A 14703-nucleotide genomic window follows, 5' to 3' on the forward strand; every position below is an offset into this window, starting at 1 on the left:
GTTTTCACCTGGATGTGGTATATTAGCTGTGGTATATTAACCATATATCACAAACCCCCGAGGTGCCTTATTGCTATTATAAACTGGTTACCAATGTAATTAGAGCAGTAAAAATACATATTTTGTCATACCCATGGTATATGGTCTGATATACCATGGCTGTCAGCCAATCAGCATTCAGGGCTCGAACCACCCAGTTTATACTGTGATATATACTTAGGTGATATATACTTGGGTGGTATATAAAGTGATATATACTTGGGTGGTATATAAGGTGGTTTAAACTTGGGTGAAAGTGTGTTCATGGTCCACCGCAAACTGCACCATTAATACCCTTACATGATATCAGGTTGAGATTGACTAGTATTTTACACATGGTGGACAGTGGACGGACACACTTTCACGCAATTATATACAGGTGACCTACATAGACGAGCATGCAAACAGCTAGGCAGGGTTGGCTTGGCTTGGCTTTTTGCCACAGTAGGTGTGAAGACATGCCGTCACCACAATCTGTCAGTCAAATGTGTCTATGATGAGATTTGGTGAGTCAAGGTTTTCCAATGATTCACGTCTGTGAATGAAGGAGCAAATGACTGAATTTATGTCTCCCTCTCATTCTCATCCTCCTCTTTCTCTTCTATACGCCTCTATCCACTCTCCACCCTTCAACAGACACACACACACACAACCACCACAGACATGCACACATACGGACACACACTTACAGGCTTTACACTGAGTGTATTGTACAGTATCTCTCCTCAGGCCAGATCCTTTCAGTGTCAGCCCAAGGCCCAACCTGGCAGACCTCCATGGTGTTCAAACGGTGTTCTCACACAACCGTTCAAACACACACACAGGGGAGTAGGTAGCTGTTGTGAGTACAGGTGCAGGTTGGATGGTAGGATGGGGTGGGGGGATGTTAGACTTCACTCCACCTCTTCTGGGGCTGTTGGTCTTTTGTCTTATAGGTAGTAGGAACTGTGGAGTGGACCACTGTGTAGTATTGCATAGTTGTTGTATTTGATTATTTGATCTAAGTTTATGTGGAAGTGTAGGTACAAACATTGGCATGCTCATTGACACTCGCACATCCTTATGCAATGCACATGAACACCAGTGGCGGTCAGTTCCGTTTAAGATGAGGGATGATTATGTTTGCTGTACCCATCCTGAGATTGCTACAACCTAGCCTATGAATGTAAGTTTACAACGTAGGTGCACAGGTCGAGAGAATTTTGAGTAAACAAAGTGGCAGTCAGTGACACATTCAATACCGCCTTGCACACTCTTGCCTGCATCTAGCTGATCTAGGGTGTAATCATTAGTTTAACAGTTCCAAATGAGAGTTTCTATTGGACAAATTCAGGTATGTTTATCCACGTTTCGTTCCGTTTGCTTCCGTTTAAGAAATGTTTTTCAACAGAATCGGAGGAACGTGTACACCCCTGATCACACGCAAACAGTTCACTTTCATAGCAGCCACATAAAAGACCAGACCAGGAGAAAAAACCTTTCCTAGCCAAACCTTCATATCATGACCACTAACCACTAACCACTACACACAGCCTACCTCATTGTCACGTCATAGTCAACTAGAACTACTAGAACTAACGCATTAGTAAACCCGCTACAATCAAAGCAGTTAAGCAATTACACCAGGGCCCAGTGTAATGGCAATACATTTATAAAACCAAAATGTTACATTGACTTGGAAGAGTTCCAGTGTTGGTTAGCAATAGCCAGCTAGCTAACATAGCATCCCTCTCTGTTTGAGCCGTGTGTTTAAGTAGGCTGCATTTGCTAGCTAAGGGAACGTTTAAAAAAAATGCATAGCTCTCTCTTTCTTGCTTCTCCTTCATTTAGGAAGAAACAAATTTGTTCAAAACTGATCAACTATTGTCTTTCTCTCTCTTAGTCAACTATTCCCTATATTCACTATCTGATCCTTTGATTGGGTGGACAACATGTCAGTTCATGCTGCAAGAGCTCAGGTAAGTTGGAGGATGTCCTCCAGAAGTTGTCATAATTACTGTGTAAGTCTATTGAAGAGCGTGAGAACCATGAGCCTCCTAGGTTTTGTATTGAAGTCAACATACCCAGAGGAGGACAGAAGTTAGCTGTCTTTCGGCTACACTAAGGTGTTACGCTACAGAGTGCTGCCGATGCTACTGAAGGCCTTCATTGCAAAACAGTGTGTTTTAATCAATTATTTGGTGACATGAATATATTTAGTATAGTTTAATCTACAAGGGATCACTTTTTTAACATGTCACTACTTTTATTGTTATGAAATTCACTGAGGAGGATGTTCCTTCCCTTCTTCTTCTGAGAAGTCTCCACTGATGAACACATACATACCCGCATGCACATGCACACACCAAAAAACTAAGAAAAACACACATTTGTTAGTCCCAGCATTCCTCAATGATTCCACAATGTGAACAGAAGAGGTGGTGTTGCACCACTGCCTATTGGTTCAGGCTTTTATGTTGGCATGTAAACAGAACCTTGGCTTCTCTTTTCTTGGAAATATGACAAGAATGGGCAAGCAAACCCATTTCTCAGCTAGGAGAGAGACCCTTGTCAGCTGAGACCCTGGGAAGATAGAGGCTATAGAGTACAGACCTCAAGGCTATAATCAACATGCACACGAGCACACACATACACACACACGCACAAGCTTTCATGCAAACTGCAAAGACAGAGACAGAACACCTACTCACTCGTAAGTCGTATTTAAAATTAAATACAATTTATTAAGAAGTTTCAAAACTTTAGTACACAAACTGTAGCATCCATATACATGAGTACAATAATGCAATATAGAAAACTCAAATAAGTTTGTTCTTTGGGTTTGTAAAGAGGATTGCGGCTATATAGTCACTCAACACTTTGGACAAGTGAAGTGTGTGTTTTGAGCAGTTTAAAGTTTTCCATCGATAAGAATAACATTAATTGGCTTTATAATTTGAAATAAAAAACAAGGTTTGAATGGTCATGTTTAAAACATGCTGAAATGTACATTGCCGTTGCATTCAAGATATGACAATCATATTTACATTGTTAGATAACACATTTAAATCAGTGACTCTGCTCTACTTTAGAGAGTAGCACTGTAATACTGAATCCATTGCAACAGTGAGAGCACATGAAGCTCTCTTTTTCTTATTTTTCCCTGAGATCATTTGGACAGTTGGCTGGTCTATTCTCCAGGCTTCAGGGGTCATAGTGGTGGATAGCTAGGCTCTAACGTGTCTGGTCCTAGTGTCAGAGCAGGGACAGGTTGTGCTGGGGGCCTGCTGTCTCCTGGAGGTAGCTCACCTGCCAGGGGAGGCCCAAGGCTGGAGACGGCTCCACAAATGCGTCCATGTAGCCCTGAGCGCAGGAGGCCCACACCCCCGTCTGGTACCCCAGCCCCTCGCCCACCTGGGTGTACCTGATAGAGCTGGGCGGCTGCTCCAAGGGGTTCCCTTTCCCACAGTGTCCGTGTAAGGGGTACAACTGGCCCTCGGCGGAGTAGCAGGGGTAGTGTGGTGAGGGTGGGCACGAGGAGCCCATGCTGTCCATGTAGAGGTGTGTCTCTGTTGGCAGCCTGTGAGGATGGGTGCCCTGCTGGGGCTCTATCTGGTGGGGGAGTGATGCCTGGTGCCAGGAGATGTAGCTTTGGGGCTCCTGGCGAGGAGCGACTGTCACCCTGGGCGGGTCCAGCCGTGACGTCCTCACCATTCCCACCGCCAATGGCCCCCCAGCCGGCCTGTGGCACTCCCGGTGGGAGCAGGGCTTACTGGGGGGGTTGGAGCTGAGGAAGACAGACAGGGCTGAGATGCGGTTGATGGCCCTCTGCAGGGTGGAAATCTTGGATAGCCTCTTGCCGCTAAGGTCGTGGTTGAGAGCCACACGTAGAGCATTGAAGGCCTGGTTGTAGTCCAGGATGCGTTTGCGCTCACGGACGTTGGCAGCCACACGGCGGGCCTTGGAGCGGACTGGGCGGCTGCGCTTCTTGGCCTGGCCCTCCTCAGGATCGTCGCTGGGGGGGCTGCTGGCTGAGCCCTCACTGTCCTGGAAGGGGCCCTTGGGGTTTCCGTCGCTCCCTTCGTCATCCTCCCCCTGACCCAGCATGCACAGCTCCAGCTCCTCCTCAGAGAACTCCTCTGACCCTGCCAGGTTTCTGCAGATCATCATCACTGACTGGCCGTGGAGCTATGGTGAAGGTTGTTGTTGTAGTTGCTCTGTAGCCACTGACTACTTAGTAGTTGCTGGAGTGTTCGCAAAGTTGCCGTTGCAGTGCCAGGACCTCCTTTGCTGTCGATCCGTGGCTTGTTCTGCGGGGCTGCCTGTCAGGTTGGTGTTGGGTGCTGTGTTTTGCGGCGTCTTTCACAGAGCTGTCAGTCGGGACGTTGTTGGGTGCTGTGTCCTGACAGCCCTTGTCTCCTCCTCCTCTCCTGGTGCCCTGTGATTACCTATGTCTCCGCGGGACGGCCCTGCCTGCTTTTTAAAGCCAGCCCTCCTCCTCCAGTCACATGGTACAGTCACCCATGAGGAATGGTGCTCTCTCTCTACCTGGTTTATGGGCACCCTCCAGGCAAATGGCGCTGTCACCTCCTCCTCCTCCTTCTCCTCCTCCACAGACACTCCCTCTCATACCTTACAGGATCTCTAAGTGTTTCAGCAGTTCCACAGCCTTGTAATACATAACAAGCAAAAGCAAAGTGCTCATTTTTGGCATGACAATTGACTTTTTCTTGACATCCACCTATTGATTATTTTAGGTATATACCGTATCTAGGCCATTGATGAATCACTTTGACTCTAAGAGGGTGCTCCAATGTATGACGCTTACTTCGATGTAAATCCACAAATACATTTATTTCCCCTCAAATACCTATTATTTTGTGGCCTACTAGTCACATGTTGCATAGAATGGTACGGGGGTAGAGTGTGGGGTTTTCTGATGTTTATCTTAATGGGGGAGTTACATGAAAATTTGTCACAGGACGTCCATGACAAATTGTGTGTTTATCAAATAGCAGCCTAATCTGTGTTGTGTTTGTTTCCCCTCATCTCACCAATGTGGGAGAGGGAAGGAGGGATTTGTCCATGTAATTAGCTGTCTACAGAGTGGCGATTCCCTTCGATTCCCTCCCCCATTTCTCTCTCTCTCTTTCTTTTTCTCCTTCTCTCTATCTTTAGGTTTAAGGGCCATATAATTTAGGGGGACTCCTGTGGAACCCTATCCTCATAAATCAGGCCTGGGCAGCACCTGAGGACAGGAGCAGAGCACGGCCTGGACTTCAAAGCCAAGGAAAAATGAAGGCAAATATTTTACAATTAGAACCTGCAATCACTGCTAGCTCGGCTGACTGGGCTAGAGCCATCAACTCAACCTTTCCATGGTAATGCTTTACATTTTTTGGGGTTTTGAGATATCAAGATAGGTCTTGTCCAAACTGGTTGGATGGAAGTTTCAGATTGTGTTTCGTGTCTTAGTGGAATTGGGTTATACAGATTACCATGCTCCGAATAAGGTACAGATGATTGTGTTTCAAATGAGGTGGATTATCTGAGTCAGATATCAACTGAAGAGAACAGATTGGATGTCAACTGAAGAGAACAGATTGGATGTCAACTGAAGAGAACAGATTGGATGTCAACTGAAGAGAACAGATTGGATGTCAACTGAACGAACAGGTTGGATGTCAACTGAACAGAACAGATTGGATGTCAGATGAACAGAACAGATTGAATGTCAACTGAACAGAACAGATTGGATGTCAGATGAACAGAACAGATTGAATGTCAACTGAACAGAACAGATTGGATGTCAGATGAACAGAACAGATTGAATGTCAACTGAACAGATTGAAAGAGCACATTCTAAAAGTTTCACCTCATCACAGAAAACAACAGTATTTTGAACTGTGTGGAGTAAATGTTTTGGAGTTGGGGAAATCCCTGCATACACAGGATTGACCTTTGCGTCGGTTGCTTTGGTGGACACAGTGAAAGGTGATTGTCCTGACCTTTATCCAAGGCTCCTGGCCAAGTGTGTGTGCTGGGTCAGGTAACTAAAGGGTAGGCCCTCATGATGAACTGAAGGTCGTTGAGAAACATTGTTTCCTTCCTGCCTTCTTAATTTTCTGGTACATATCACAGCTGAGCGAGGCCAACCGTGAGAACAATTACAAGGCCAGGGTTTCAGCTCTTACCAATCACAACTATCGATCAGAGGTGCGTGGCAAAATTCATTTTTTGCGTAACAGTTTTGTTATGACATCAATACACTAGACTTATTGAGAATCTGAATTTCATTGATTTCATTAAATGTAGAGCTTCAATCATGTTATCTCTATGTACAAAGATAAAGAAAGCTGAATACAGACTGTGGCAAGCAGCATTTTTTTCACATTACTTTGATTTGAGCTGTCAATAATTCCCAGCCTATTTGTCCTGCACTTCCATTGCTCGGCTGATTCTATAGTCCACTATAGTCTATAGCTGATCCAATTGTCTATTCAAGGCAACCATATTGTCCATACAGCAACACCATACTACCCTGTTGATATACCACAATACTCTTCTATATGCAATTGTCATTGAAAGTGTTTGACGTGTCCAACTCCCTACTTGCAAGTAGGGAGTCATGCAGTTTCAAGTAGTGAGCAGCTAGCTAGGCCTCTCTTCCTCACAAGAGTTGTATGTGATTTATGTCTTTACGAGCACATCAGATTTACTGCTGTGGTTGTAGAGAGAGCATGGAGAGACTAGAGCATTGGACTCTCCCAGTCCATTCACTTTGACAGGTGACAAGACACCAGTAATTATCGGCCGCCAGGAATAAATCACAGACCTTTATTGCTTACCTCACCATACCCTTGACGGAATAACCATTTTCAAGCGAGAGGAACCTGCCCAACGCCACTGAACCTGAGATTTGTAAATCTCCTGCTAGAAGCTCACATAATGACTAGTTGTTACCTGCTCGTTATTAGAGGTCTGTGTGCCAAACGTTATAGATGTATATTCCCAAAGGGGTAGTTATACGGGTAATAAGTGAGTAAGGTCCGGGTTCGCTAACCTTGGCTTTGCAGTGGTATGTTAATGCATGTTTTTGGTGTCCGCTCTGGAATTTTCTCACCTCAATAAAAAGCCTGCAGTCAAAAAGGAGGGCTCCCCGTTATTCTAGGCACTTCCATTTTCTCACACCACAGTTCATGAGGAATTGTTAATGTCTTAAGATAGATGGATGTTTTCACCTGTAAACTCAAAAATATTTTTGTCATTTTTATGATAGTTATTTAGTAACCCTAATGCTTGCTATTCTGATTATTATACTGTAGCACTGCTCAAGGCATTGGCACATATAGCCATATCTGTGATATGCATAATACATGCATTGACGTTTAGTTACTTTTAGATGAGTGTCTCTGAATTAGGAGATGTGAATCCATGCATAAATTAGTATTGATTATTGAATGTAACATCAATTTACTTGAGAGTTGACTGAGACCTCTAGCACTTAAGAATTGAGATGGCAGCAACTCAACATTGATCTGTAGTGCTCTGTTCAGTGGAGTGTCGTTAGTAAGGCAATTAACTATTTCCTTCCTATGTATCAACCTATCAGGCCACATCTCCCTTCAGATCTCTCTATCTCTTGATGTCAGCTGTCACTGACGAATGCTGTCTGTCACAGGCAATGGTGTCATCTCTTGGACCAGATTAGAGATTTGTTGAGGGATCCCCTCCCTTTCTGAGTCAGGCAGGCCTCTAGTCTTCTGTGTCACTTTTTCCTCCCTGGTGAACAGAGGGAGTGAGCCACATAGTATATGAGACACACATACACACTCAGAAGGATCAATCCAAAATCCTGTCATTTTGTCAAGTTTTGTGGTAAGGTGGGTTTGTGTGGGCTGTATCTGAGCATCAATGTGCGAGTTGAGAGAACTCAAACCACACCTGAGGGGTACTTGCCCCCCAAGACAGACCTCAGTGCCCCATACCATACATACAGTGGGAATACATCAAAGGTCCCTCTAAACATGTTCTAAACAACACATGAAAACATGGAAGGTTACTGACGTGCAACATTGTGAATCATTCTGTCTGAAATTACTGGCAATTACGCATGTTTGTCTGCTGTAATCTCTTTCAGCTAGCGCACCGGCCATAAAATCTGAAATGTTGGGTGGAAAAAACGCCGGTGGCTTCTCCAGCACACACAACTCAACACTGAAAGTGTCATACTCAGGATGTCTGTCAAAATGTTGACTATTAATCATTTAGTTGTTTTGAAGAGTACTGTACTTCAACATCACTGCTGTTTTTGATGTTTTTATTTTACTCCATGGTAACCAGATTTTTCCGGCATGGCAGAAAACAGTGCTCAGTGATAAAAGTGTTATCTCATAAGCTTAGTTTTGTTTTTGTTTTATTAGGATCCCCATTAGCTGTTGCTACTGCATCAGCTACTCTTCCTGGGCTCCACACAAAACATAAAACATGATATAATACAGAACATTAATAGACAAGAACAGCTCAAGGACAGAACTACATACATTTAAAATAAGAAGTGGCAAGGGCATGCTTAGATTTCACTCAGGGGTTGAAGAATTTAACAATTCTTCCATTTGAAGAATAGGCCTCCTGCCTATACAGTAGATGTTGGGGATGATGCACACTGCCCTGTCTCTCTTAGTCTTGTAGGCATTGGAGAGGATTGCTAAAACCCCTTCTAGTGATCTGATTTACGCCTAGGATTAGACTAGAGAAATGCAAATCTGTGAATGTCATGTCCAACAGTTACCCCAACCTGCATATAGTGTAGCAATGTAAGCAGCTCCACCTCTCTGTGTTTGACCGCCTAAATGCCGATTTCAAGCCAAAACAAACAATGAGAAATCATGCCATCATTATAAGAATGATAAGGTATTCACTAGTATCCTCCAAACAGAAGCATGTGTTGTGAATTGCTGATTGAATACTTAAATGAAAAAAAGTATATGCTGTGCACCCACAGCACATCACTACAGGAAAATTAGCACTTTGAGTTGTTCCCTTAAACCATGTACAGTATCATGTCATGTTTATGATACGTTATATAATGGCAGAAAACAGTGCTCAGTGATAGTGTTATCTCATAAGCTTAGTTTTTTTGTTGTTTTATTAAGATTCCCATTAGCAATTGATATTTCGCTACACCTGCAATAACATCTGCTAAAAATGTGTTTATGTGACCAATAAAATTTGATTTGATTATAATAATAATAATAATTAGGGGGTGCTTACGGTATATAGTCCTGTTTCACTATATGTACAAGTAGGTAACCTGTACATGTGTTAGGTGTGTTAGGAGAGTGGGGTCACAGCCAGGGGATCAGCTTCACGACGCATAGGCAGCTTCAATGTTCTATTTGTCTGTGCAGCTTGGGGCCGATTCAGACTTATGCCTCGTTCATATTAACCATAGGCACACCGTTACATTGCGCAGGAAGTCATTTCTTTAAGTGGGGACGTCCACAATGGAGTGGAATCGCAATGCCCCCTTGCAGTTGAAGACTCCGTTGTGAGACGGACGCTGCATACTTTTCCAAACTTTGCATGGTCTTCAGGCCAGCCAGAGTCCATCGAAGAACAAGAAGTGACCAAATCACAGAAGAAGATGAAAATATGTGGTTTTCGGTGACAAATATTTACCCATTCCTATAAGTGATTACTATTTTAATACTAATGTTAAATAATACACATTGGCTGTTAAGCCTTCAGAAAGTATTCACACCCCTTTACTCTTTCCACATTTTGTTGTTACAGCCTGAATTTAAAATTGATTAAATGTCATAATAATGTCATAATAGTGAGAATTTTATTTTGCAAATAATAATACAGAAAATAAAGCTGAAGTGTCTTGAATCAAAAAGTATTCAACCCCTTTGTTATGGCAAGCCTAAATAGGTTCAGTAGTAAAAATGTACTTATCAAATCGCATAATAAGTTGCATGCACTCATACCGTGTCAATAATAGTGAGTAACATGATTTTCGAATGACTACCCCATCTCTGTACCCCACACATACAATTATCTGTAAGGTCCCTCAATTGAGTAGTGAATTTCAAGCACAGGTTCAACCACAAAGACTAAGGAGGTTTTTCAATGCCTCGCAAATAAGTGCACCGATTGGTAGATGTGTAAAAAAATATAAAACAGATGCTGAATATCCCTTTGAGTATGGTGAAGTTATTAATTAGGCGTTGGATGGTGTATCAGTTCACCCAGTCACTACAAAGTTACAGGCATCCTTCCTAACCCAGTTGCCATAGAGGACGGAAACTGCTCAGGGATTTCACCATGAGGTCAATGGTTATTTAAAACAGTTAAAGAGCTTAATAGGTTGTGATATGAGATAACTGCGGATGGATCAACAACATTGCAGTTACTCCACAATACTAAAAGAAGAAAATGAAGGAAGCCTCTACAGAATAGAAGTATTCCAAAACATGCATCCTGTTTGCAACAAGGCACTAAAGTAATACTGCAAAAAAAATAACAAATCCAACACATCACTGAGTACCACTCTTCATATTTTCAAGCATGGGGGTAGCTACAGTGGCATCTTCAACCTAGCCTAGCTTTTAGCTAGATAGCTAGCTGCTCTGCAAGCTAGTTTGACTTGCTATAAAGTTAGAAACAAGTTGAGGAAAAAGTTACTTAACGAAACATGTTTTATTATCACCTGAAACAGTGGTCAGTTTATTAGGTACACCACCTCGTTCACAAAAATGGTTCGCTCCTATAGACAGTGAATCACGTGGTCATGGCTTGCTATATAAAGCAGGCAGACAGGCATTGAGTCATTCAGTTACTGTTCGATTAAAGGTTGAAATGGGCAAAGGGAGTGACCTAAGCAACTTTGAGCATGGTATGATCGTCGGTGCAAGGAGCACCTGTTCCATTATCGCGGGACACCGCCGGCCTCCTGGGCTTTTTCACGCACGACAGTGGCTAGGGTTTAGCGAGAATGGTGCAACAAACAAAAAACATCCATTCAGCGACAGCCCTGTGGGCGAAAACGGCTTGTTGATGAAAGAGGTCGAAGAAGAACGGCAAGAATTGTGCAAGCTAACAGTCAGGCCACAAACAGGCAAATAAAGCTGCAGTACAACAGCGGTCTGCAAAAAGGCATCTCAGAACACACATCTCGTCGGTCCTTGTTACGGGGATGGACTATTGCAGCAGGCGACCAACACACCGGGTTCCACTCCTATCAGCTAAAAACAAGAAGAAGTGGCTCTAGTGGGTACGTGATCGCCAACACTGGAAAATTGAGAAGCTTGGCATAAGCAACATGGCCCCATCCTGCCAAGTGTCAACGGTACATGTTGGTGGCGGAGGTGTAATGGTGTGGGGAATGTTTTCCTGGTACCAATTGAGCAACGTTTGAATGCCACGCCTTAGAATCCATGCCCCAAATAATTCAGTCTGTTCTGGAAGAAAAGCAGTGTCCGACCCGGTACGAGATTGGGGCATTAGGAATTTATGCCTTTCCTACTCACTTTTCAGTATCTGGTATTCAGTCAACTTATTCAGTCATGTAACGCGCTCTGCAGTTGTGTCTACCTTGAACACTGAATACATTTCATTCAACTTCTGAAAACCCTCCCACTTGCTGGCCAACATATTTTCTCATGGAGTTTTCATTCAATAGGGTTTTCAGTACATTTATCTTAAGCCATGCTTTTAATTATGGTGTGCCTTTTAGTTAGAATTTTGACGACAGACTCACTAGAATGTATTGAGAGAACGGGTTCAGAATATTAGGGATCAATGAAAAAAAGCCTTCTACTTAAAAGCCAACATGGTAGGGATAAAAACACAGCAAACATAGGACATAGGAAGCGCAGTATGTGTGCATGTACAGGTGTATTGGGATGGAAGGTGGGGTGTGTGTTTTTGTTAATGGAAAGTGTGGAGTTAAGTGAGTGAAAAAGGAAAATGGTTGCAAATGCCAGAGCCCATGTGTGTCTGCGAGCAGGAGTTGTGACAGAGAGAACTTTCAATTTTGTGCAGATATGGGATATACATTTCAAAATAAATTATAAATATATTTATTGTCCTATCATGATGGAACGGTCCCCAACTTTATACCCTATACACTCACCTGAGCGACCCAAACACTAAGGAGAAGTCCTTATCTGTTTTATAGACCTACTGCAAGTAGCCAATATGCAGCCAAGAAAGAAAGCTAAACGAGACCCACTTAAGAGTTTAACATCTGAGCTTGTGGTTGTTTGTGGGGGAAGGGTGAGGAGTATGTGTGTGTGTGTGTGTGTGTGTGTGTGTGTGTGTGTGTGTGTGTGTGTGTGTGTGTGTGTGTGTGTGTGTGTGTGTGTGTGTGTGTGTGTGTGTGTGTGTGTGTGTGTGTGTGTGTGTGTGTGTGTGTGTGTGTGTGTGTGTGTGTGTGTGTGTGTGTGTGCGGGCGGGCGGGCGGGCGTGCGTTCGTGTGGGCGTGCGTGTGTCTATGTATCCCACATCTGTTGCTATGGGATAATGATGTTAGGGACAATACAGGATGAATCACAATAATTGCTTGCCAAAAATGTAATGTTTGTAATGACAGGCCTGGTTATAGGTAATAATCCTTCGTATGAACTGCCACCATTATTACGCATATTATTTGTTAATTATGGAAATAAATTAAGATATGCAAGATTTTTCAATATATATTTTTAAATAACTATATACAATACAACCGAGGTGAGGGCATTGGAAATGCTTTTGGCCGTTAATCTGCTTCTGTTATGTGTGTGGCACTGTGCTCTTTTTAAAGGATGGGTTCCAATCTCTCAAGGGCCCTAGGATAGAGGTGGACAGGGTGGTCTGCCAGTCCCTGGGACAACAATCCAACTTGGGATGAGGGAAGGTTTTAGCATGTGGAATAGTGGAGAACAATTGGAAGTTTACTCAGTAGCAGTGCAAATACCATGGTACAGCTATACGGACACTCAATTATTATGGTACTTAATGGTAAGTCTACGAACATGTACTTTGATAAATAAAATTGAAACTAGTATCTTATGGAAAATTGTGAAATAAGTATAGACAGTTATAATTGTAATGGCTTAGCAGATAATAAAAAAACACAATCAGTATTTACCTGGCTAAAAGAGAAGGAATATAATATCCATTGTTTACAGGAAACTCATTCAACCATTTTAGATGAAGTTGTGTAGAAAAAGGACTGAGGGAGTGAAATATACTTCTCCCATCAGCAAAGAAACTAAAAAGGGGTGATGATATTTATTAACAATAATTTTGATCTGTGTCAGGACCCGGTGCGAGAAACAGTCACTAATAATCGTCAGAACCCAGAAGATGAGGCAGACACAGCAGTACTAGAGATGGTGGTTTAATTAAAGAACAAAATCTTCAGGCAAAGAAACTAAATCCACAATGTCCAAAAATAAAGCCAAGAGGCACAAAATGGAAATCCTCCAAAATACAAAAGAAACTCCACAAAGTGGGAAAAAACAGCAGGGAAAAAACAAACCTCAAAAGACTACTCAAAATATACACAAGAACTAAACCAGAGAACCTCTGGAAAATCCAATAAAAGAACTATCTGTAAAGAACAAGGCTTGGGCTGAGGCTGGGTGCTAACTTACATCCACTGAGCAAGGAACTGAGGAACACACAGGGTTTAAATACTAACAAGGGAATGACCTACAGGTGCAAACAATAATTAGAGCAAGAAAAACAAAAGGTACAAAAAAGGTGCAATGGGGACATCTAGTGACCAAAACCCGAACAGTCTTGGCCAAAACCTGACAATCTGAATGTGCAAATTGTCCAAACAGATCATCAAGGTAGATGGATTATTTTAAATATGTTATTGGACCATAAACAGATATGGCTCATTAATCTATAAGGTCAAAATAATGATGATCCACTTCTTTGAAATTATATTATAAAAAAATGTCAAGCCTACACGCAATACAATACTCTATTATTATGGTGGGAGATTATAATACGGTTTTAAATACCTCAATCGACCGATCGTAAAATAAATCACACAACAAACTATAACCCTTAGGCACTTAAGGAAATCACAAATATCATGGATATATTGGAACTAGTGGCTATATGGAGGCTAAAATATCCTGACCTAGTGAGATATACATGGTGGAGGCTCAATCAAGCTACTGTAGTCGTCATGACTATTGTTTTATGTCATTCTTGCTGGCACCAAAAGTTTAAAAAGTGTTGATAGGGGACAGAATGCGGTCGGACCATCAAATAATTGGCATATACATTACTCTTACAGAATTTCAAATCAAATGTATTTATAAAGCCCTTCTTACATCAGCCGATATCTCAAAGTGCTGTAAAGAAACCCAGCCTAAAACCCCAAACAGCAAGCAATGCAGGTGTAGAAGGGTGGCTAGGAAAAACTCCCTAGAAAGGCCAGAACCTAGGAAGAAACCTAGAGAGGAACCAGGCTATGAGGGGTGGCAAGTCCTCTTCTGGCTGTGCCGGGTGGAGATTATAACAGAACATGGTCAAGATGTTCAAATGTTCATAGATAACCAGCAGGGTCAAATAATAATAATCACAGTGGTTGTCAAGGGTGCAACAGGTCAGCACCTCAGGAGTAAATGTTAGTTGGCTTTTCATAGTCGATCATTCAGAGTATCTCTACCGCTCCTG

General features: G+C 42.6%; 1 protein-coding gene across 1 annotated transcript; it reads right to left on the bottom strand.

Moving 5' to 3' along the window:
• Positions 1–2731: 2731 nt before the first annotated feature.
• Positions 2732–4488, bottom strand: LOC139536679 (class A basic helix-loop-helix protein 9-like). The gene has a single exon (XM_071337297.1). The coding sequence runs from the start codon at positions 4186–4188 to the stop codon at positions 3274–3276; it is 915 nt and encodes a 304-aa protein (XP_071193398.1). The 5' UTR covers positions 4189–4488; the 3' UTR covers positions 2732–3273.
• Between the last annotated feature and the right edge of the window lie 10215 nt (positions 4489–14703).

The sequence above is a fragment of the Salvelinus alpinus genome, chromosome 13 (genome assembly GCF_045679555.1).
Source record: "Salvelinus alpinus chromosome 13, SLU_Salpinus.1, whole genome shotgun sequence".
NCBI lineage: Eukaryota > Metazoa > Chordata > Actinopteri > Salmoniformes > Salmonidae > Salvelinus > Salvelinus alpinus.

Coding starts and splice junctions, on each gene's coding strand:
- LOC139536679 (XM_071337297.1), bottom strand. CDS start 4,188: ATGATGATCTGCAGAAACCTGGCAGGGTCAGAGGAGTTCTCTGAGGAG.